The following is a 24,490-nucleotide window of genomic DNA, read 5'->3' on the forward strand; positions in this document are numbered from 1 at the left end:
AAATAACCATGTCTGATAATTGTTGGCATTCAGTTGGTCAGCTGGGTTCAACAAGCAGTAGCTCTATATTGTGAGCTGACTTTCTATGTAAGACGATGACATGCACTTCTCTCTATGTACCTTACTGAAATGGGACCTCAATTTGATACTCATTATGAATTGGTGTAGGGGCCCACATAGCTTGCATTTACTTTTTCAAACTCTAAAATGCCCTCAGATTTTGCTAACTGGGCATGTAACTGCGGACAGCTTATGTGGATAAGGAAGACTTTCAGCAGTAATTGTTAACAAACACTATAAACAGTAAGTGCATTCATCAAGGCTAAAGCAGCTGTCTATACATTCATCAAGGCCCTCATGTGAGCTTGGTGGCTGCTGACTGTTACTCTATTCAGACTATGCATGAGTAGCCCAATACGATACTGTTTGCAAAATTATCAACCTGGCCATGTTACATTTACTAATTCTGATAGCAACCACCACTTATAGTAATTTCAAACTGTGCGAAAATTAATTCAAGTCCAAAATGTCCTCAAAATAGTGAAGAGCCAAAAAATGTACAAAAATTTAAACTATGAGGCTAATGTGTCTGATATACCCCAAAAACTGTTCACTGCAACCTGACTGCTACAACTACAACTGTTAGCAAAACATTATCTTTGAAGACTGCCCAGTAAGGCCACAGCACACCCTCTTCGCTGGTAGGAATAGTGAGGGCTGGTGTGGATACCATTGCTAACAACCAACAGAATCATATTTTATGACATATTTATAATTTTTCATACTTCTCATAGTTATGCTATGTATAAATTGGTGCATCATTTTGCTACGCATTTTTCTGACTGGTCGTTAATATACAACATGAGCAATAAGAGACCCAACACACTTTACAGAATGACCGTAATTTCTTTCGGGTTTGTGAGAGTCCTTTACAGACATTAACTGTTGTAGTAGATACCTTGTTTATTCAGTGTTTGGTCAATCATTCTTCTAAACTTGAGTCACAGTTTCATTCTATTTACTCTGTGTATCCCTTTTGTGTACACAGCCATTCCCCCTTTCCTCACAATAATGCCTACAGCAATGTTATATTAACTTTTATCCATTAAGTGCATCTGTTCAATTTTTATCACGTTTAGATAATTCCTGTTATGCATAACATGTGTAAAAATACCTGTAGATTTTTTTCAGTGTCCTGTATTGCTTTGTACATTTTTCTTATAGACCAGCCTTGTTACGTTTTGATGGGAAAGTCCAGCCATGTGTAGTGTGGCAGTGTGAAGGGTGATTCATCAGTCATACCCATGTGTGACTGACCCAATTTGTCGACCAACTCGTGAATCACTGAATTCACATTGTCAACAGTTCATCCATGGTATTCCATAACGCTGAAAGAGTGGCACAATCTTCACATTCATGTGAGAAGCTTACTCAGTAATGGGCCTGATATCATCCTCAATTTTGTTGTTGAGGCTATGGTTCAGATTATTCCTGACACCTCCAGTAACCACTACATGATCTGATCTTCTTCACCAAGATATTTCCCCAGCAAGGCTACATCAGCTACATCACAGGTGACATTGCTTAAAATATTAGTTACATGGTATTTCCTACTCAGGGAGTTCTACACTAGTTGAAATATTTCCCTCCCATGTCTGCTCCCTAGCAGGAGGGCTGTCTTGAACTTTTTAACCCTGTGACTATTACTAACCTTAGCTTGCACTTTCTTCCCTGTCTCATCAGAGTGTTCTTGAAGGCCTTGGGTTGTCTGCACAATTTTGTCCTCATTCTCCAGTGCAGTGATGCCACTGGAGAGATCTGCACTAAAGATAATATGCTTGCAGTATCTCTTGAACATCCTGCCTGATTTGGCAGGTTTGACCACAGTCCAGTCAGCTACTCTGTTCCTAACTTTTCTGCTTCCAACTACATCTGTCAACTGTTCTGATTCTGCATGTGCTACTGTCAATTCAGCTTGTGGCTTATAGACCAGCTGCTCTTTCTCTATAATTGTGGTGCAATAGGCTAGCCATATCTGCATCCAAGCTGGATCCATCACAGAACCCAACATGAAAAAAATATTGGGAGTCTTAACACTGTAGACCATTTTTCGAATTTTTTATTATCTGTGGCTTTTTCCACATTTTTTTCTACTGTGGCAGTTTTTTGTTGAAATGGTTATTTAACAGTATTTGCTCAATGAAAAAATGGAATTACATGATTGTTGTAATTTTGTTTAATAAAAGATGACTCACTTATGATACCAGTGCATAATTTGTGGAAAAAACCCTTGTATGTAATCACAGACTTACTGAATCTGCTAACTTTTATGTTACTGAGTATTTTCCATGGAAGATGATGTCTCCTGCATGTGGGATTTAACTGTCAATATTGCAGAGACCGGTTTTAATTTTGTGTTCTTCAGAAGTATTAAGTTAACCAACTTTTAAAAAAAAATATAGTTACATAATTTCAAACAGTGGGAAGTTCAGGATAGATGGAACACACACACACACACACACACACACACACACACACACACACACACACACACACACACACATATTCTCACAAGCACATCCCACACACACATGGCCCCCAGGTACTAAAGCCTGATTGGATTTGCATCAGAGGTGAACAGCAGTCTATCTGGAGCAGGTAGTGGGGGTATGGAAGAAGTGTGGGAAGGGGAGGGTGACAAAGGGTGACAAATAGCAGGATAGTGCTGGGGGAGAGCCATTTGAACCATTTTTTTTCTAGTTTCGTAGTTTATTAGGCAGACAGGATTTAAATGAGATAGCAGCAAACACGAAAGAATACATGGCAAAATGTTTATATTCGTATTATTCTTATGGTGAAGAGAATACTGTATGTGATTCAAATTTCATCAGGTTCCTATTAACAACCATCTCTTCTCACAGATATGAAAAAATTCAGAACGTAGAGTTGGCCATATTGACAATCATCCCAAACAGTCTTGCCAGTCAGATTTTCGTAGTACACTGAAATTGTGCTACATTCGAAGATGAACAATACGGAATTTGTATTTACTTCGTTGGATAATGTATGAAAATGCAGTGGTCGAAACTCGCGGCGGAGAAAAAAAGCTCGTCTTCCACTTTTTTTTTTTAAATTTATTTACTGACGCAGAGGTTTTGGCGCCAGTATTTATCTTTGCGTCTACAAAGCATGCCTGCGTAGCGCTACATATATTCGACGGCTCTATCCATCTGAGCCACCGAGGACACAGAGGATAGCGTGACTGCAGGGATTTATCTCTGGCACGCCTCCTGTGAAACCCACATTCTCAACGTCACATGGATAGAGCGTCTGCCATGTAAGCAGGAGATCCCGGGTTCGAGTCCCGGTCGGGGCACACATTTTCATCTGTCCCCATTGACGCATGTCAACGCCTGTAAACAGCTAAGGGTGTTCATTTCATTGTAATTTCATTCTAACAAGCTGCTTGGTCACCAATGGTCTCTGTTCTTTTGGACATGTCCGAAAAAACAGATACCATCTTAGTTAAAAAAAAGGCTAGACAGAAAACTCACAAATGTTCACACAAGCACAACTTGCACACATATGGCCACTGTGGTCTCTGGGTGCTAAGGCATTTTGCCTTAGCACTCAGGGACCACAGTGGCTCTGTGTGTGTGTGTGTGTGTGTGTGTGTGTGTGTGTGTGTTATCCAAAAGCTGAGTAGCATTCTTTTTCATTGTACCTGTTAACAACTCAACACCACCTCTATCAGGTGAGCATGAATCTATTCTTTCCATATTATTGTACAGTTATGTAGTTTGTTATTTTTATCATACAAACTGATGAATAGTTCTCAACCATCCTTTATATAAATAGCACTTTAGGAAATTTTTTTATTGTTTACAGTAACTCTGCAGTAAGTACTTAGCTTTGTTGTCATTGGGATTGTGACTGTTATCATTATTTGACACTTAATTACTGTAAATACATGTATGCTGACACTTCTGCAGATGAGCTAAAACTAAACTTTTAACTGTATCTTCTACAGCAGCTTTTAATCACCACAGTATCCAAACTTAGCAGCACTGTCAAATTTTAGCAATATTTACAGTGTCAGTGTTGTGAGTTGTACCACGCTATGCTGCTATTGCTATGGACATAAGAGAAGTGCTTTTTTGTTAAGTTGGTCAGGAAACAAAACCTTCACACAGGACACAAAAATCCACTCCCTCCTGAGGGAAAGGGCAAGTGTATGTGGAAATTATTTTTCTCTGTTGTTTTGTAGGTGTGTAAATCAAGATTGAATTGAAATTGGTCATTAATACTAGCAGCAAATTCCTGGAAATCTTATGGGGTAGTAGGTGCATAAGAGTAGCAAGATTTTCGAAGCCCACTCTGCAGAATGTTTGGTCATCTGCTTTGCACAATATGTTAATACTCCCTTTTGCTGAATGAATGTGTTGTTTGCTTCTGCTACGTTTCTGCAAAAGATGATTTAAGGAGACAAAAATAATTATAAATGTGCAAAATAAGCTAGCACCCTTGTAAACACAAGGGGAGAGACTTCAAGGTGCAAAAGATGCTGAATAGAGTTCCTTGAAAAATTTATATCTGTAGTTTTGTCTCAGTGGACAACAAGGAATTTTACACATTGGTTTTCCTTTAGTGTATGTGTGTTTGTGGTACCTGCAGTTAAGTTTTGCTTAATTAGAATTACAAATATGTTTCTTTGTTAGAGTCATCATCATCATCATTCTGACATGACTTAGTACTTAGAAGACCGTTTCGATTTAAAATTAAAGTTTTCCTTCCTTGTCTTCATGGAACATTCTGCAGCTCTTTTGATGTTTAGTCTGTAGTTTAGGACATTTTTTAGGATTCTTTTGTTGAGCATTTGTTTGAAATGTTGTAATGCTTCTTCATAATACTGATGTACTTACTCTAATATTAGTTGCAGTCCAAATTCATGCAGTATATTTCGATTTCTTTTTCTGTCTCGTACTGTGTAGGCTATTATCCATTCATTCATTTCTTCATTCATACATTCATTCCACTGTGGCATTACCTATAATTTAAACTCAGACTGTATTGATTCTTACACAAATTATGCAATATACATTATAACCTCGCACACAGTACTACCTCCCATCACTGTTTTTATTTCTAGCATTAGTAATAATAATAATAATAATAATAATAATAATTAGAAGAAACTATTCCTATTATTTAAATAGAAACTACACCTACTATCAAATCTAGCTTTGTCTGCTACTAATACAAAACATCCTTTCTTGTCTGTCAAATTCCACGATTCACTCCATTGCATCCTGATCTGTAGGCCCCTGCTGCCAGTTCCTTCGGCCCTATTGAGAGTGTTGTGGTTACATCTGCCTCTTTCATTATGTTTGCTCCTGGGTTGCAGGGGCAATTTCCCCGTTCTGAGGCAGCATCATTGTTGCTGGTAAGGAGTGCAGCCACACACTGGCTCACGTCTTCCCAGTTCTGGTTCCTTGGGTGGAAGCACAGCCCACAGCTGCATTTCACTCTAGTGTTGTTACAGTGGCTGTGCATGCAAAGTTCACTGTTCTTCTGCCGCAATTGCTAACTTCAGCTATGTTCATTGCGTTGCTCCTCGATCTTCTATTGCAACCTCTCGTAGTCCAGTAGATGGGGCTTGAATGATAAGATGATGTGATACCCAAACTTTCTTTGAAATAGTGTTGTCAGTGTTGCCCAAGATCTGCTATTCTGTCTTGCAATGCAGAATCTCCGTGACATCAAGACTTCTATGCTGATTCAGTTGCTGCCAGTCATTATCAGCAACATTGGCATACAGAAGACATCCGCGGATAGTGCAGCCACACACCAGCTCACGTCTTCCCAGTTCTGGTTCCTTGGGTGGAAGCACGGCCCACAACTGTGTTCCGCTCTAGTGTTGTTGCAATGGCTGTGCATGCAGAGTTGGCTGTTCTTCTGCCGCAACTGCTGACCTCAGCTGTCTTCACTGCTTTGCTCCTCGATCTTCTGTTGCAACCTCTCATAGTCCAGTAGATGGAGCTTGAATGATAAGATGATGTGCTGCCCAAGCTTTCTTTGAAACAGTGTTGTCAGTATTGCCCAAAATGTGCTATTCTGTCTCACAATGCAGTATCTCCTTGACACCAAGATTTCCATGCTGATTCAGTTGCTGCCAAGCAGTATCAGCAACATTGGCATACAGAAGACATCCCCAGATAGAATGTTCTGATGGACCTTCTCCATCATATGTACACTGGGAGGTTTGTCTTCTACCAATTTGATGCCAATAGTCAGTGTAGGTCTCACGACCAGTTAAAAAGTGTGTTAGGCCTCTTGAGGATTCAGATGCCTCATTCCCAGCCTCTGTTTTGTATTTGGCAGAAAACAATAGGTACACCATGCTGTTTGCACGTCATCCCATCATTTATGCAACAGTTGGAGTATCTTATTATGAATTTGCTACTTGCTTGTGGCATGTATTCCTATTGTTCTTTCTTCAGCCAATACATTGCTGCTTTTTTCCATATCTGGAGGTTGGTTGGACATATTCCAAGTATTACTTGCAATGCCTCATCTGATACATTGCCAAAAGTTCCCATCAACCAAAGAAGTATTCCCCATTGCACCATGTTTACCATCCGTGTTGATGTTCTGAGCAGAAGTCTGTACATACAAGCACTCACACAATATCCCATGATTGCAGCTAAGATAGTGCGATGATACATTCTTATTGTTTGCATTGGCAGTGTATAACCATAACTGGAAAGACTAATAATTTTGTTCATCATGTTCCTGGCTCTCATGCTCATTTCTTCAAATGTGGTTTATAATTTGGTCATTTGCCCAAGGGGATGCCTAAGTATCTGTTCATGGACTTCCTTCCTATCCACATGGTTCATTCCATGTAAACACAGTGCACACCATTGTGGAGTCACCACCAGCATGCATAGTGCATTGTTGACAACTTGGGTCCATGGCTTTGTGGGATCTGCATCACACTCGAAACTTATTATCAGCTCTTTGATGAAGGACTCTGAGAGGTGAATATTTGTAGTATTCTTTTTCATTGTGCCTGTCTGTGACTCAGTGCCTCCTCTAAGTGGTGAGTAGCAGTCTATTAAACTATCCACATTGTTCAACAATGGGAAGTCCAAGATAGAATAACAACTGAACCCCGCCTGCCTCAATTTATCCATGATCCACTCCTACTGCACCTAAATCATCTCCTGTTAACTTTCCACAATTTTCTTTCCTTGAACATTTCCTCACCATCATTCCACAAATCCCTCAACATGGAAACCAACCTCAAATTCACAAAAATAATCACAATCCACCATCTTACAAAAGAAGCTCGCAGTAACTGTCGACATTGGACATGTTCGTGCCATGTTGCCAACCTACTTTTGGTTAGTATTCACAGAAATTAAAAAATGTTGTATTAGGGCAAAAGAGTTTGTTGTTATGTGTCATGATCAACTTTGGTACTACAATCCATGATTGATTATGAAATTATATCACAAGTGCTACATTGCCAGTTACAAACAAATCATGATTGAAACTTTCTGGCAGATTAAAACTGTTTGTCACACCTGGACTATAATCCAGCTCCAAGTCTTTTGCAGGCATTGGTATTACCAGCTGAGCTATTTGAGCAAAGTTCATGATCCACCGTCACAGTTTAGCTTCTGCCACTGCCTCTTTCAACTTCACAAAAGCTCAGATGTGTGCCTTGCTGACAAAAGCTCTGGTGCCTACCTTGGTGTATTAGCACTCCGGAAGGAAATGATACTGTGAACAAATGACTTAGTCACAGCCTAGGGCAATATATTCCAGTGCTATCCTACAGGGCATGGGTGACCACATGCGCCCATCATCCTTGCCACGGGCTGGCACAGGTAATAAAGGCTACCTGCCAGGCTCCCCAATGTACCATGTTTGTGTGTATGAGACATATGTCTATCCCTGCCCTCAGACACTCAACCAAGGCCTACAGTCATGAATGCCATGGCCTGACTGCCAGGCTGCACACATGTGAGATGTTGTACACTCCTGCCCACCTCTGCCCATCATTGCCTGACTGAGGACACTCGAGCTAAAATGGCAGAAATGAAGTTTCAAAATTGTCTGCAACAGCATTAGAGTGAAAATTCATTCTGAAAACAATACCCTAATGTGTGCCTGCGCCACTTCTGTGCAGTATCCTTTCTTCCCTGTGTGCTAGTCCAGCAAGGTATACCAGAGAGCTTCTGTGAAGTTTGAGAAGTAGGAGATAGCTATTGGTATTGTACCTGATGGTTCAGTCAGTAAGAACATTGCACACGAAACTCAAAGTTCCAGGTTTGAGACCTAGTCTAGCAACAGTTTTAAATAGTCAGACATTTTCAAAATAGCACCCTCTCCACTGAAGAGTAAAAGATTTATTCTGGAAATAAAACAAAATCAGGATTTTTTCATTTCGTACACATAACTGTCATTTGTCTGCAAGTGAGCTGTTGACTCTTTTTAAAATGAAATTCCTTCAAACTTGCATTTTAAGAGGCATTTAGTTTTGAATGAATCTATCTGATAAAAGAAATCTATATGTACTTAACTGCAGTCCTATTCTATCTTGTAAATATGTAAGTTAGAACAATTCATTTAAAAGACATCTTTAAAATTCAGATGGTATCTACCAGAATATTTATTTTTTTTTCACTTTGTGACAGTACAGTGAATGCATTTAACTCAATTTTTTGTATTCTTAATTATTACTGTTTATTTACAAAAATATTTATGTTCCCAATGCAGAGTCTAAAAAACTTGTGAAGAAACTATTACTTGATGCTGAAAGACGGATGAAGCACTCCAGAAAGCCCAATGAATCATTGTATGAAAAGAAACTTGCGAAGTTGTCGGCAAAAGTATCGCAGATAATGTATCTGACAGAATACAAAAAAAATATATTTTGTAATATGCATGTAAGTATTATTTCTCAATAACATGTATACTGATTCATAAATTGTAAAAATATGTTCAGTGATGAATGTGTTAAATCTGTGTGGAATGGGAATTACTCAGCAGAACATTTCAGTGAGTGGAACAGTGGTAGTTATGTTAGATACTGTGTACAGATTGTTTATGAGAAACATAAAATGCACTTAATGCACCATTGATTGCACTGCTTGATGATTGTGGCCTTTGTGCCTAGAATTGTGGAGTTGACTGAAGCTGTGTGAAATCCCTTTCAAAGTAAACATCCATGGCATAACACATTGCACATGGTTTTACCATATTGAATTAAGTTATGTTACCCATAAGTTCAACCAGTTCATCATTAGCTTCACTCACAAATTATTTTAAAGGTACAGATGGGAGAAAAACCAATGGAAATGGATGCGGATCCAGTGATGGGTTCAGAGGGGGGTTAATAGTTTCTAACCTACTCCTCTCTCTCCATTTCCACCCCAAATATAATGTGCTGTCACTCCCACTTCTGACGTACCTTTTGCTTACATTAATGCTTAGTACATGATTTAAGCTTAACTTACAAGAATAATAATTTATGTGACATGAAATTGAAGTGTGCACTCAACCATTATCAGTATTTTAATTGTGAACACAGGCTTGCAGAATATGGCTGTGCAAGCATGTAAGTGAGAGAAATGTTATTTTTTTAGTCATTATCACCTATAGTCAGGAAAGTTGAGAGCAAAAAACATGCCAGGCGAACATTCACTCAACATGGTATGGTCTGGAAACAAAATGGGGTACAGTCAACAGTCATGAATGCCATTAATTATCACTATGTAATAAAAGCCCCATATTACTTGTCATCAAAGTTACAGTTTGGATTAAAAAAGGAGGGTCAATTGAAAATGTTATTTCTTCCTTTGTATGTGAAACATTTGCAGGGTTAAATGATTCATTGAGGACTGTAGCCACCTTTGCTGCTTTGACAAAAGGATTATTTTGTATGGATCATGCTATGCTTTTGCATAAGTCAGAACAATGTGGAATTAGGGGGAAAGTTCACCAGTGATTGTTTCCATATCTCATAAATGTGAAGCACAATGCTTTCCTCCTGTGGTAACAAACAGAGAACTCTGTTTTGCTGTAAAGTGAAAGAAGGGTCGATGCCACAGGGTTCTAGCTTGGGCAAATTCCTTCTTTTTATTTAATCAATGGTTAAGCATTCTGTTCTTCCAGTGACAAAAATATCATTGTAAAAGACTTGTAATATAATGTAAATGGTTTAGCTAGTAGGTTAACAGCTCATGGCTTACAAAGCAGTAGTTATTATTTAAGTGCAACTAAACTTAATGTACATAGTTTCTGGCCAAGAGCACTTAAAAGGAAAGAAAAGTTCTCACAGCATTGTGCTGTGGTGATATGGTGTAAGAATGGTACACCCTGTGTGAGTGTAGGCTTCTAAGCATGTGGATGCATTGCTATGTCGATTGCCAGACCAACTGATGCATATTTGAGTAAGAAAAATTCTATTAAACTCACCATAAAAATTATGTTCCTGTACATTGTTTGCTCATCTACACGTGGGCACACACACACACACACACACACACACACACACACACACACACACACACACACACACACTCGGAGAGAGGGAGAGAGAGAGAGAGAGAGAGAGAGCAGCATGCTTGTATGTGTGTCCAGCACCTCCTCCCAAGCCCCTGGATCAATTTCAACCAAATTTGGTACACGGATGGAAAACTTCATTAGTATCAGCACTGTATTTAGAACCCCCTTGCTCTCATGGGAGTGGACATAACTCAGAAACTTGTTTTTCAGCCACTGTCATGTAGGCTGCCCTGCACAACAGGCACATTGTATGGGAGAAGAATTGGTCTGCCTTACCAACCTGCATTGCAAGGCAGTCTTCACACCAGGGGCAAGAAATGATTTTTCAGCCCCCAAGACATAGGCTGCCCAGAATGACAGGAGTGTTTTGTTGGAATAGTATGAGCCGCCCTTATGAACCTGCTGTGCAGGGCAACTTACTTGTCAGTGACAAGAAATGGTTTTGCACACCCTGATGTGTAGGCTGCCCTATAAAGCAGTTCTATAAGGCAGGCCAATATTACTCCCACACAACATGCCTGTTGCACAGGTTAGCCTACATGGCAGGCACTGAATAAACAATTCTTTGCCCATATCTATGCTCCTGTGGGAAAATCATTTATTGGCCCTGATGTAAAGGCTGCCCTGTACGATAAGTGTGATGTGGGAGTAGTATCGGACTGCTTTATCAACCTGTTTTACAGGGGCTACTCATGTGGCTGGGCAGAGCTGGGGGTATGTTGTGATGGATGGAGGAGGGGGTGGACAGAAAGAGGGGCAGGGGGCATGGTTAGGGAGAGAGGAGACAGGAGCAGATGGGCAGAGAGGGGCCAAGAGGAACAGGGAAGGGGGGGGGGGGGGGAAGGAGAGGGACAGAAAGAGATGGTTAGCGAGAGGAGATGGATCTGGAGAGGTGGCAGTAAGAGATGATTAGGAAGAAGTGGGGAGGAATAAGTGGACAGCAAGAGGAGGCAGGAGGAGATGGATAGGAATAGTGCATTAGGAGGAGGTGGAAAGGGAGATAGGGCCAGGAGGAGATAGGCAGAGAGTGAGGATGGGAATAACATGGACAGAGAGAGAAAGGAGGAGGAGATGAACAGAGGGAGGGGGAGGAGGAGAAGATGATGCAGGAGACGTGAAAGGAAAAGAAGGGTAGTGGGTAGGTGGAACAAGTAGAGGGGAGAGGAGAAAATGGACAGAAAGAGGAGGAAGAAGAATAATGGACAGAGAGAGGGGTGAGGAAGATATGGTCAGAGAGAGGGCGGTGGATGAAATGGACAAATAGAGGGAGGAGGAAGAGAGAGACAGAAAGAGGTGGGAAGATGAGGTAAGCAGAGAGGTGGAAGGGGAGGAGGGGGGGGGGGAAGAGATGGATGCAGAGAAGGAGTAGGAGGCATTGTGTCCAATATATGCATTGAATCCGTATGTGAGTGAAGCCATAAGGAAAAGTCTAGTTTTGAAATATTTTTGGGTCTTGAATTACTCTGTCCTTATGTACTCCTTTAACAAATTTTCCATCAGAATGGAGAACTTCAGTTTTAAATGTAGGCAGAAGTGCATCCACCATGGGGAAAATGTTTCGTATAGAATTCACATTTTTCAGCAACAACTGCCATTAAAGAGTACATGTACTGCTATGCAAATCTAAAACAACCAAGACATTTAAAAGCATTTTTCAGTGATGTATGCAATATTTTACTACTTGGTTTTTGGAACAAACTTGTTACTTATTATTGTGTCATTAGCCAGAAATATGTTTTGCAAGACGATTAAAGATGGAACTATGCTTGCCCGAAGCATATCATAAGCTGTATATGATTCTTGGGCAGTGCCAGGTGGGGAGCATCTTAGGGAATCCAGCCAGCAGTTTCATGAGTTCATGTTTAATTGCCAACCTGAAGATGGGTTGTGATGTTACTAATCCGGTTTTAGACTGAAGTCCATGACAGCACCTTAAATTTGTAGTCTTATTGAAAACAATGTAGGTATTCAGTGAATTCAAATCATAATGGACACAACACCAATGCTTTAAGTTACGCTAGTCTACACCTTTAATATGTTTAAATTATATTTGAGCAATTACCAGTTTACTGTGCACTTTAATTTATAATTCCCAAAAAACAAGTTGGAAAATACATAATGTGTCCCAGTTCTGACAGGACTGCTTGTGTGAAACTGAAAACTGCAATGCTATCTCATGGCGAGTTGTGATGTTACAATCCTTGAAATTTCAAGAACAGCAGTGTAGGAAGTCAAAGCTGTAGCATTGCTGCTGCAGGTGTCCTGGCCGTGAATGTAACAGTATGTGTCAGACACTTGTCAGAAAATTGCAGTGGAACAATGACAAGACATGTTCAAGTTTTTTTGGTCTTTCAGCATTTGTGGGTGAGAATTTGTCGATTTTGACCCAAATACCAAGAGGCAGGTTCCTGGTTTCTTCTCCATGACAACACCTCAGCCCACAGAGTGAAGACTGTGTACAAGTTTTTGGGCAGCAAATGGTTCACAGTCCTGGATCACCAATCATGTTTGCTGAATTTGGTTCCATCAGACTTCTGGTTGTTCGCCAAATTGAAGACGGCCATGGAAGGTCAGTTTTATGATGCAGTTAAGGAAGTCCAAGAAAATTGTACTGCAGTACTAAATGCAAAAGGACTACAGTGACTGCTTCCAAAAGAAGGCTACAGTGATTGCTACTATACACTTTTAAAACGATTTCAGATATGTTTTGATTCAGAGGGAGTCTATTTCAAATAAGTACAGTGGTTTTATGAATGTAATACATGACTTTTATTTTTCATAGCTACAGCCCTAATAGAGCTAGGACAAACTGTGTACTGCATGATTATTTCAGTGGCAACATTGTAAACATTAATTTTATGAAAATAATGATTTATGAACAAATAATGCATTCAGCACAGTCTAAAAGTGAGTCACCAAATTGTGTAATACAATGGTAAAAAGACTGATATTAACAATCTGGCAGACACAGTTTAGACGCATACTGAACAAAGTTTATCAAAATATTCAGCAAAGAGATGTTGACTTGCTAGTTGCTAATTGTAGCGTTTACTGGGGCCATAGGATAAGAAAGGGTGCAAGTTGCAGCTACAGTAACACAACAGATATTTATTAGTATTCTCACAGTTTTAACAAGTCTGTCAATATTTTATTATTATTATTATTATTATTATTATTATTATTCCGTTCTTTGATCACAATATAAATTCCTTTGATGATGACCGGTTTCAGTCAGTGATGACCATCTACAGATTTACAAAATAAAAAACTATACACCTAGTGGGCAGTCTATTTCTCAAAACAATACAAAACATTTCATATCACAATATACTCTCACACAAACTGGGAAATGTACAGATAAAATAAGGTAAAGAATACCTGTTCTGCACCATTCCCTAATGTGATAAAGCCGTAATGGCATCGTCAAAACACATAAATACACTCAGCAAAGCATTGTCAAGTAGAACTAAAATGTGTAAAATAGGTCACATTGTCCACACAGTCATTTTGCAACTGGCGTTACTCTACAAAACCTACTGAAGTGCAGTAGCTACCAGAAATCTGTTTGCCTATATGCTTCGAAACAAGGCCCCCGGAGTAGAAGTCGAAACAAGGCCCGTGGAGTAGACAACATTCCATTAGAACTACTGACAGCCTTAGGAGAGCCAGTCCTCACAAAACTCTTACCATCTGGTGAGCAAGATGTATGAGACAGGCGAAATACCCTCAGACTTCAAGAAGAATATAATAATTCCAATCCCAAAGAAAGCAGGTGTTGACAGATGTGAAAATTACTGAACTATCAGTTTAATAAGTCACAGCTGCAAAATACTAACGCGAATTCTTTACAGACAAATGGAAAAGCTGATAGAAGCTGACCTCGGGGAAGATCAGTTTGGATTCCGTAGAAATGTTGGAACACGTGAGGCAATACTGACCCTACAACTTATCTTAGAATATAGATTAAGGAAAGTCAAACCTACGTTTCTAGCATTTGTAGACTTAGAGAAAGCTTTTGACAATGTTGACTGGAATACTCTCTTTCAAATTCTGAAGGCGGCAGGTGTAAAATACCAGGATCGAAAGGCTATTTACAATTTGTACAGAAGGCAGATGGCAGTTATAAGAGTCGAGGGGTATGAAAGGGAAGCAGTGGTTGGGAAGGGAGTGAGACGAGGTTGTAGCCTGTCCCCGATGTTATTCAATCTGTATATTGAGCAAGCAATAAAAGAAACAAAAGAAAAGTTCGGAGTAGGTATTAAAATCCATGGAGAAGAAATAAAAACTTTGAGGTTCGCCGATGACATTGTAATTTTGTCAGAGACAGCAAAGGACTTGGAAGAGCAGTTGAATGGAATGGACAGTGTCTTGAAAGGAAGGTATAAGATGAACATCAACAAAAGCAAAACAAGGATAATGGAATGTAGTCGAATTAAATCGGGTGACGCTGAGGGAATTAGATTAGGAAATGAGACACTTAAAGTAGTAAAGGAGTTCTGCTATTTGGGGAGCAAAATAACTGATGATGGTTGAAGTAGAGAGGATATAAAATGTAGACTGGCAATGGCAAGTAAAGCGTTTTTGAAGAAGAGAAATTTGTTAACATTGGGTATAGATTTAAATGTCAGGAAGTCGTTTCTGAAAGTATTTGTATGGAATGTAGCCATGTATGGAAGTGAGACGTGGACAATAAATAGTTTGGACAAGAAGAGAATAGAAGCTTTCGAAATGTGGTGCTACAAAAGAATGCTGAAGATTAGATGGGTATATCACAAAACTAATGAGGAGTTATTGAATAGAATTGGGGAGAAGAGGAGCTTGTGGCACAACTTGACTAGAAGAAGGGATCGGTTGGTAGGACATGTTCTGAGACATCGAGGGATCACCAGTTTAGTACTGGAGGCAGCGTGGAGGGTAAAAATCGTAGAGGGAGACCAAGAGATGAATTCACTAAGCAGATTCAGGAAGATGTAGGCTGCAGTAGGTACTGGGAGATGAAGAAGCTTGCACAGGATAGAGTAGGTGGAGAGGTGCATCAAACCAGTCTCAGGACTGAAGACCACAACAACAACAACATATACTACATAGATGTTGCTATTGTGGGCTTAGATGTATTCTTCATTTATGTAAGAACCATAATCTGATACAAACACATTAGGTAAAATACATGTAAATTTTGATAACTGTTATAGAAACCAATTGTGATAAAATAAAAGACAAATACAGTTAACCATATAAAATGATTAAAAGGAAATATATAAAGATAACAGGTCTGACACTTTTATGGTGAATTTACAGTCAAAAATAAAATGTACGTAATACACTGCCTACAGCAACCTATAAATTACCTATGAAAGATAAAATTTCTATCAGACAAAATAACTGAAGAAAAGACAGAATAATAATCAATGCCCTCTGTTGGCTAGGCCTCCAGGATGTTACGTAGGTGCACAGCGATCATAAGAACTTAACCATTAGAGGGCTTTTCATACATCGTGATTTCCCACAGAAAATATTTATACAACATACCAACAGTCGATAAATAAAATTATATGGTCTGGGCATACAATCCATGAATAGGTAGGATATAATCAGTTACAGGATTAGAGCAACAAATATATGGAAGTAAGGCAAATGCATACTGTTCTTGACATAAATCAGCAAGAAGGCTAGATATAAATAAGCGAGGTATTAAGTGGTTATCGTAGTATGTTATCAAACAAAGCAAAGTAGGTGTTGGGCACAAAATCGCTTTGCCCATTGAGTACCTTCGTGACCTCATGCTTTTTGGCCTTGTAAATCTCCAACTCCTCCATGAAGTTGAGAGCATGACTCTTCTCTGGCTTGTGTAGAATATGCATACAATTCTCAATATTCCCTGTAGTGTGGCCAGTTTCTGCTAAATGCATTCCCAACGCAGTTGTCTTACGTGCCTGCAAATGCTCCCTGAATCTTATTTGAAAAGAATGGCCGGTTTGACCAATATAAAATTTGTCACAACTGCTACAAACGATCTTGTAAACCCCAGAACCATCAAATCTATCAGAATTATTACTCAAGTTATGCTTCATATGGAGTTTCAGAGTGTTGTTAACTTGAAAACCACATCTAACCTTAGATTTCCTGAAACACTTTTCTATTTGTTGGAACATTTGTCGGTAAAATTTCATTTGAATAGTTTTCAGTTTTTCTTTATTACTTCTTTTTTCTGGGTGATTGTGGGTCTGCCTACTATTTACTATATGTTTTTATATCCTATTATACAGGCGCGTAATATCATTTGCAGAAAGACCGTGGGCTACTGCAATTTGCTTTAATATACTAAGTTCTTGGCGTATTTCATTGTTGGTCAATGGTAATCGAAAAAGTCGGTGGATCATAGAGGTGAAAAAGGCCCTTTTATATCATGGCAGATGGCATGAACTGGCACCGATAACAGTATCTGTACATGTAGGCTTTCTGAAAATGAAAAATTTAAGCCTGTTATCAAGCTTCTTAATAGTAAGGTCTAAATATTTAATGGAGCTCGCTTCTTCTAGTTCTGCAGTAAAAGCTATTTTTTGGTGCATGTTGCCTATGGCTTGATAAAAATGCGGTAACCTCATTCTCGTCACCCTCTAACAGTAGCAAGATGTCATCGACATAACGTTTATAATATGTGGTCTTGTTTCTTTAAAGACAGTACTGCCATTAGACTATTTTTTATTTGCAGTGTTTCATTTAAACGATCATAATTTCAGCTTAAAATGCCATTATCAAATGTTTTAATGTTATACAGTGCCTAAAACACTTGATAATGGCATTTTAAGCCAAAATCATGATCGTGTAAATGAAACACTGCAAATAAGAAACCGTCTAATGGCGGTACTGACTTTAAACAAATATATTATGACTGTGGCCCCACATTATGGAAAAATTATATAGTCTTGTCTTTTAGTTGTGGAAACTTAGCATACATTCTAAGTCGTTCATAAAAATGTCTGCTAACGTACCAGCCATACTGTTACCCATCCCAAGACCATCTTTTTGTTCATATATTTTGCCATTGAAGGTAAAAAATTATAAGTTAATGAAAATTCTAAAAGTTCTATTAATTTTGTGTATTCTGCAGTACTACTCATTTGTATAAACATAAAGACTTGTTAAATAAAGAAGCTTTCGATTTACATTTGGAATTAAGTAACGAACTGTCTAGCACTCAGTTTCAATTTGTTTGGCAAGAAACTTCTAACACAGTAAGGAAACTCCGTGTGTAACATAACTTGAGTAATAATTCTGATAGATTTGATGGTTCTGGGGTTTACTATATCATTTGTAGCAGTTGTGACAAATTTTATATTGGTCAAATTGGCCGTTATTTTAAAATAAGATTCAGGGAGCATTTGCAGGTACATAAGAAAACTGCACGCATTTAGCAGAATAAAAAACTGGAAAAAAAAATCAACAATTTCTCTTAATATTTACACACAAGCCAAATGAGTAGCTAATTAAAAAAGCTGAACCGTGATAACTGTTCAGTACAGAAATCCAGAAGTAAGCAAATCTTTAATGTTGCTCAAAAAACTAAACTGGACTATTACTTACTCTGGAACATAACAGATCTACAGAAATTAAAATTTACTGAAATTACCTTAAGGGACATATGAATGCAAGCTGAGCTGAAACACTGCAAGGATAACAATAATTAGTACAGACCTATTCCGACTTGACTGAACTCACAAATAACCATCTGAAATGGCTGGGTATAGCATCCACTAGTGAGCATAGAACAGAAGTAATATTTTTACGATTCCTTCCGCTCTTGTGTAGCTTGCTCAGGTTCGAGGTAATGTGTCATTACATGTAGTATTTATATCATCAACTTTGAGTTCTTTCACATGAGAGACAGAATACAATAGCTCATAATGTGCTTGAAACAGGCCATAGTTAGAACAAACACTACTAAGTTGTAATGATTCATTCACCCTGCACATATGTGTTATGGACTAAGAAATAAGCAGGTGTACATCACACACATTTTAATGAAATCTTGATAATACCACACACACAGAAGGCTGATACAGCAGAATAATTTAAATTGTGCAAATTTCTCTATAATAAAGCATGTACACAAAAGTGTTGAATCTCTGCAGTTCATGTAGCACATAAAATATATACAAACAATTTTGTGAACAAATAACAGTACACACTAAGGATGGAAAACCATAAGTACCCAGCACCTGAAGGAAGTGAATGTCTGACACAATCTTGATATACACTGGCTTATTCACAGTACCTAAATGCACAGAGCATTCTTGCCAAGCATACACAATGACAGTGCTCTGTGCAACAGACCATGGTCACTTCCACTTAGGCACAGCCACAGTAAACACACCATCTGTTCATGTCGGGCTTTCCTTCATAGTGAGCAACAAGAAATTGCTTACTTGCAGTACTCATTCCAACTCACCATTGCTGTCCTCTCTTCCATCCTGCACTTGGTCAGATAAACCCCTTTCACTGTCAAAGAGATCACAAGTGGCACTGATTGGGAATATGGCCAAGATAGAACACAGATCACGTGATGCCAACCTAGGCCATAGTGGCAAAAATGACATATACTCTGCCCAGTTGTGGGTGTGGACTGGTTGCTCTCGTTGTGTGCAGTGTTTTATGGAGAGGTTAATGAAGGAAGCGAGTGATCATGTCCACTCTGGTCTCTACATAGAATGCAGATTGGGTGATGCCAATGTGACGAAATGGTGTGTACTCTTCCCCCCCCCCCCCACCCCCCCACCCCCGCCCCCCCACCCCCCACCCCCCACCCCCCACCCCCGCATCCCCAATTAGTCAAGTAGCTGAGGGAACTATGGAATCCTCCTCGAGGACCTACCTATGGTAGATGTGTCTCTATCTTCTTCTCTGGAGATCCTTCAAACAGTTGGTCACTTGTATTAAAAGTCCTTGAATTTCAAAGGGTCCATGGAACTGGGCAGTGATTTTTTGTTTCTTTTTTCCTTGCTCTCTCCTTGAAAATTATTGACAAATACCGTATCCCCAATTTGGTAGCTGTTTGGCTGCCGTTCCTCTTTGTAACATTTGGCTTCCCTCTCATGAGTCTTTTGGATATCCCTCTTTGTTCTCTTCCACTGTGCAACCACCTGCTGAGCACTCTTCCTTTCAGGCAACAAGTCCTCAGTGGACCAAAAATTGCACAGTGGAGTTTCTATTCAGTAGTCCAGAACCAAGCTTGTGGGTGTTGACTGGTGGCTCTTGTTGCATGTAGTGTTGTATACCCTGGTTAATGAAGGAAGCACTTTGGTTCTTATTACAATATGCTATCAGGGCAGACCAGAAGTTCCTATTAATCCTTCGTGTGAATGGGGGGTTGGGATAATATGGCATGATGGTGATGCGTCATATACCCATTCCGATACAGAATTGCTTGAATTGGTGGGCTGTGAATGTAGTCACATTGTTGGTAACTGTAGGCTGTTGGGGGCCAAAGGTTCCAAAATATCTTGCAATTTTTGAATGATGAATTGCATGGTTGCTCCTCCAGTTGGTCCCCAGTTGGAAACACCAGACAAACCTGGTGAATGCATCTACACACAACAAAATGAACTTGTTGCCTGCCTTAGATCTAGGTAGATTTACGTGACTTAATTCCTTTGGTCCCTATGGGGGCATAGGTCCAGCAAAATCAAAATACATCTGTTGGAAGGGTCTGTCCATTGTCTTGGAAGCTAAATATCCACCCCCTACTATCCTGGTTGGGTTTGCTCATTGCACACATGTCACAATTGTGTGTTCCCTTCCAAATCTCATGATCAATATCCAGTCGTATAGATTGTTGTCTGATCATTTCTCGCATCTTATACAGCCCCAAGATGCCAACCCACTAGTGACTCATGAAAATATTTGGACAGTAATGGAACCAGTTCAGTAGGCACAACTACCTTCAGATCATATTTACCCCTTATCCTACAGCAAACCACCCCTTCATCCAACAAATAGGGCTTAACAGTCTCCCATCCTGGGAGCCTTTCTTTAATTCTGTTAAGATGTTCATTGGAGTCCTTAAATTCCTTGATGTCATGGAATAAGAGCAGAATATTCATGAGGATAGAGGCCTTTGTAGCATTCACACCATAATCCTTCTCCCGCTGTTCATCTCTTTGCTCCTTTCCCTCTTCTCCAAACATACAGCTCAGACTATCAGCAATCACAATCTCAGGACTTTGTATATTATTCACTGCAAACGTGAACATTAATAATCAGGTTGGCCCATTTGGCAATGTGACCAGTCATTCCGTGTCTCACCAACACCTAGTTAAGTGTCTGTTTGTCCATTTCTAGGGTGAACTGCCTATGGTCAAGGCAGTATCTAAATTTCTCCATACCAAACAATACAGTCAAAGCATCTAATTAATAGGTGAATATTGTTCCTCTAAATCATTCAGACCACTTAAAACATGAGAAATCTCCTTATTGCCACCTCTCTGTTCTGGCAGCAGAACTGCTCCCACTCCCAAAGCTGATGCATCAATCTATAAGAGAAATTCCTTATGTGTAAGTCAGGCAGGGCTAATACTGGTGCTGACTGCAAGGCTTCTTTAACGCTACAAATGAAGCTTCCTGGGCCAGACCCCACACAAACTCACATCCCTTCTTCCCGAGTTTGTTGAGGGGTGCTGTCATCTCAATGAACCCGCAAATAAATTTTCTAAAAGAATTGGCCATCTGACATGTCTAGCCACTTCCTTTACATTTTCTGGCTTGGGATACTGAATCCCTTTGCTGGAGACCATATGACTTCAAAACTTCATGGTAGAACAAGCAAAAATTTCCTTAATCCCCGCATCAACCATGAAAAACTTTTCTTAGGTGTAGAACATGCTCGTAAGTCAAGTTAACATGCATGACCAGATTGTTGAGATAATGATAGACATACTGAAACTAAATATTGAAAACACTGCATCTGTTAGCTGTGAGAGCACTGCTGTGCCTGTAGCCAAACCAAATGGTACCCAATTGAACTGAAACAAGTTCCAGTATTTCAAAAAAGCTGTTACTAGCTTAGACCCTTCGTCTAACAGAATTTGATTGTATGCCTGATTAAGATCAAAGGTGGTAAATATATTTGTTCCCGTAAACCATCCAAAACATGAAAGCAAGTCTGGCAGGAGTGTAGATCATAATATCACCTTCCTATTTAAGTCCATGTAGTACAAAACTGGATGAGAGCCCCCATTAGCCTTCATTGCTAAGAATATTGGTGCAGCATAAGGTGACTTAGATGGTCATGTCACACCTTGTTGCAACATTTTTTTCTACTTGCTCCATTAATTCCTTCATTCTGTTTGGGTATAATCTATAATACCCGTATTTAATGGGAATCTGATCCCATAACTCTACACAACATTCAGCCAAATCTGTCATCCCCAAATCTTCCACTAGCACATCCAGAAAGTCCTCACTTACAGCTTTAATCTTCTCCTATAGCAAACTGTTGAAGTGAAGTAACTGCTGTGTGACTTCCACTCACTACCCTCTTCAATTCGATGTGTACCATATTCCAAGTTGACCATCCCCTCCTGCCCATGTCGACAAAACTGAAACTGAACTTGAATCCAAAGCTTGAAATAAAAGTGCTGGCCTGCACAACCCTGAATCAGTCCTGCCTTACCAATAAAGTCCAATATCAGAATAAATTCAGTAACTGTATCTTCCACAACCCTCATGGCAATGTTCCAGGAATTTCTGCCAATCAAACTCTTAACTTCTGAAACCCCTATCACACCCAGACTCGACCTGTCTTCTGTAAGATATTCAGCAGCATAAATTATCTAGTACCCCCAGCTACATACAGCCTTATGCTTGACAAATCACTTGTAATAGATGGCAGGTATTGAAGTACCAGAATCAACTAAGATGCATTCTGGTTCATTGTTGATAGCTTCAGAAACAAATAGCAAATGCAGAGTTCCACCCTCTCTTATTGCACTAATTAATACCATTTTGGTGCATTCCCTCCTTATATTCCCCTGTTTGCTACTGTTCCAAAAAGTTACTTTTGCTATCCCATTTCCAATCTGCCCTTGGAAATTCCTGTCTCCTACATAAGTTTTCTTAGATATGTTCCTTCCCCTCCTCCCCACCCCCCCCCCCCTTCCCCCTGTTTTTTGTGTGAGTGTTGATTTTCACAGACTTCTCCTTCTTTATCTCTATTCCTACAAGAATCCATTAATTCAGTGGCTTGTGTATGTCTCACTAGTCCTTCTAATTGACAAAACATTGTGGGAATTCAATGAAGTATAGCTCTCTGTCTGGTTTTGAAACTGAACCCACCTAAAATATGGTTCACTGTTTGTTCCTCTGTGAACTCCAATTCTAAGGCTACCACACTTGTTTTAGTCCATTCAACATATTCCATTAAAGTTTCAGCAACCTCTTGCTCATTCCAATGCTGATGACCAATCAATTCTTGCAAGGCCTTGGGCAGAATTAACCTACAAATTCCTCTCTTAGTTGTTTCCATGTGTTATTCTGTTGTGTGGATCACTCTAATTCCTCCTGTAATTTACTCTTTACAGTAGTGGCTATTAATCATAATGCATCCACATTATTTATTTGCATAGCTAACTTTTGATTTTAAAATTCCACCATAAAGTGCAAAAACTGTACTATCTTATCAACTGAATCCAGTGACAACTGAGAATACTCATTTAAACGGTACTGCTGTGGATTCTGTAACTGTCAAGATGTAGTGTCAAAGACCACTTGCTCTACCCCAACATTCTTATCTACGTGGTAACTGTCACACTGGCTTCACTGGAGTTGCTAATATGAAACCATCTTCAAAGATATTACTGTAGGTTACTAGTTATTCCACCTGCCCCTCACCCACATCCATCAAGTCATTCCTCCTGTAAAGATAATGACTGAAATGAGTCTGCAATCTATACATTTGATTAGAAATGGATGCCTGCTCAATTTGCACAACCTTTAATGTTGCCTTCAAAACAGCAGCAATATCAGTAGTGGCCAACTTAACTTCTTGGGCTTGGTAGTCTGGTGTACAGGCAAATGAGTAAGTTGATGAAGTTGCTTAATCACTTCTATCTTTTACCTCTGTAATTCATAGACAAGTGCACTCCTCCTCAAAGAAGCTATATTCATACATTGGTGGGCATTCTGTAACATTTGACACAGTATCAGTGAGCAAGTTAGCATAATTACCCAAAATATCTGTGTACACTGTCAATCAGTCAGCCACACACTGCAACCACATACGTAGTATGTACTGGGGATATGGGATCAGAAAGGGTGGAAACAAATGATTGGGTCACAGCTACATTAACGCATTACACATTCATTGATATTCTCTCAGTTTTAAAAAGTTTACAGCCTCTGCTCTACATAACAATTTCTCTTAAAATTTACACACTAGCCAAACAAGTAGCAAATTGTAAAGCTAAACCGTCATAATTATTCAGCACAGGAATCCAAAGTAAGCAAACCCTCAATATTGCACAGAAAACTAAACTGGACAATTACTTACTCTTTAACCTAATAGATCTATGGAAATTAAAATTTACTTAAGTTACCTTAAGTTAAGACTGTACTCTGACTTAATACACTACAAGGATAATGATAAGTTGTACAGAGCTCTTCAGACTTTACTTGACTTTCAGATAAACATTTGAAATGGCTTGGAATAGCATCTACTAGTGAGCATAGAATAGAAGTAATTTTTGGAACAGCTCCTTCCCTTTTTACGTAGCTAGCTTAGGTTTGAGGTGTTGTACCATTAACTGCAGTATTTATATCATCAACCTTCGAGTTCCTTCCTATGACAGACACAGTACAACACCCCATAGTGTACCTGAAGCAAGCCTGTATTATAAACAAGCACTACAAAGTTTCACTG

The 24,490-nt window shown here is 39.3% G+C and overlaps 1 protein-coding gene across 2 annotated transcripts in view; it reads left to right on the forward strand.

The window, feature by feature from the left end:
• LOC124796309 (DNA mismatch repair protein Mlh3-like) overlaps positions 1-24,490 on the forward strand; it is a 177,787-nt gene that overhangs the window by 101,174 nt on the left and 52,123 nt on the right. For both annotated transcript variants that reach the window (XM_047260436.1, XM_047260437.1), the window contains exon 6: positions 8,788-8,957. In XM_047260436.1, the coding sequence (XP_047116392.1) occupies positions 8,788-8,957 (170 nt within the window). The remainder of the gene's footprint in view (positions 1-8,787; positions 8,958-24,490) is intronic.

Source organism: Schistocerca piceifrons, chromosome 4, assembly GCF_021461385.2.
Source record: "Schistocerca piceifrons isolate TAMUIC-IGC-003096 chromosome 4, iqSchPice1.1, whole genome shotgun sequence".
Classification (NCBI taxonomy): Eukaryota; Metazoa; Arthropoda; class Insecta; order Orthoptera; family Acrididae; genus Schistocerca; species Schistocerca piceifrons.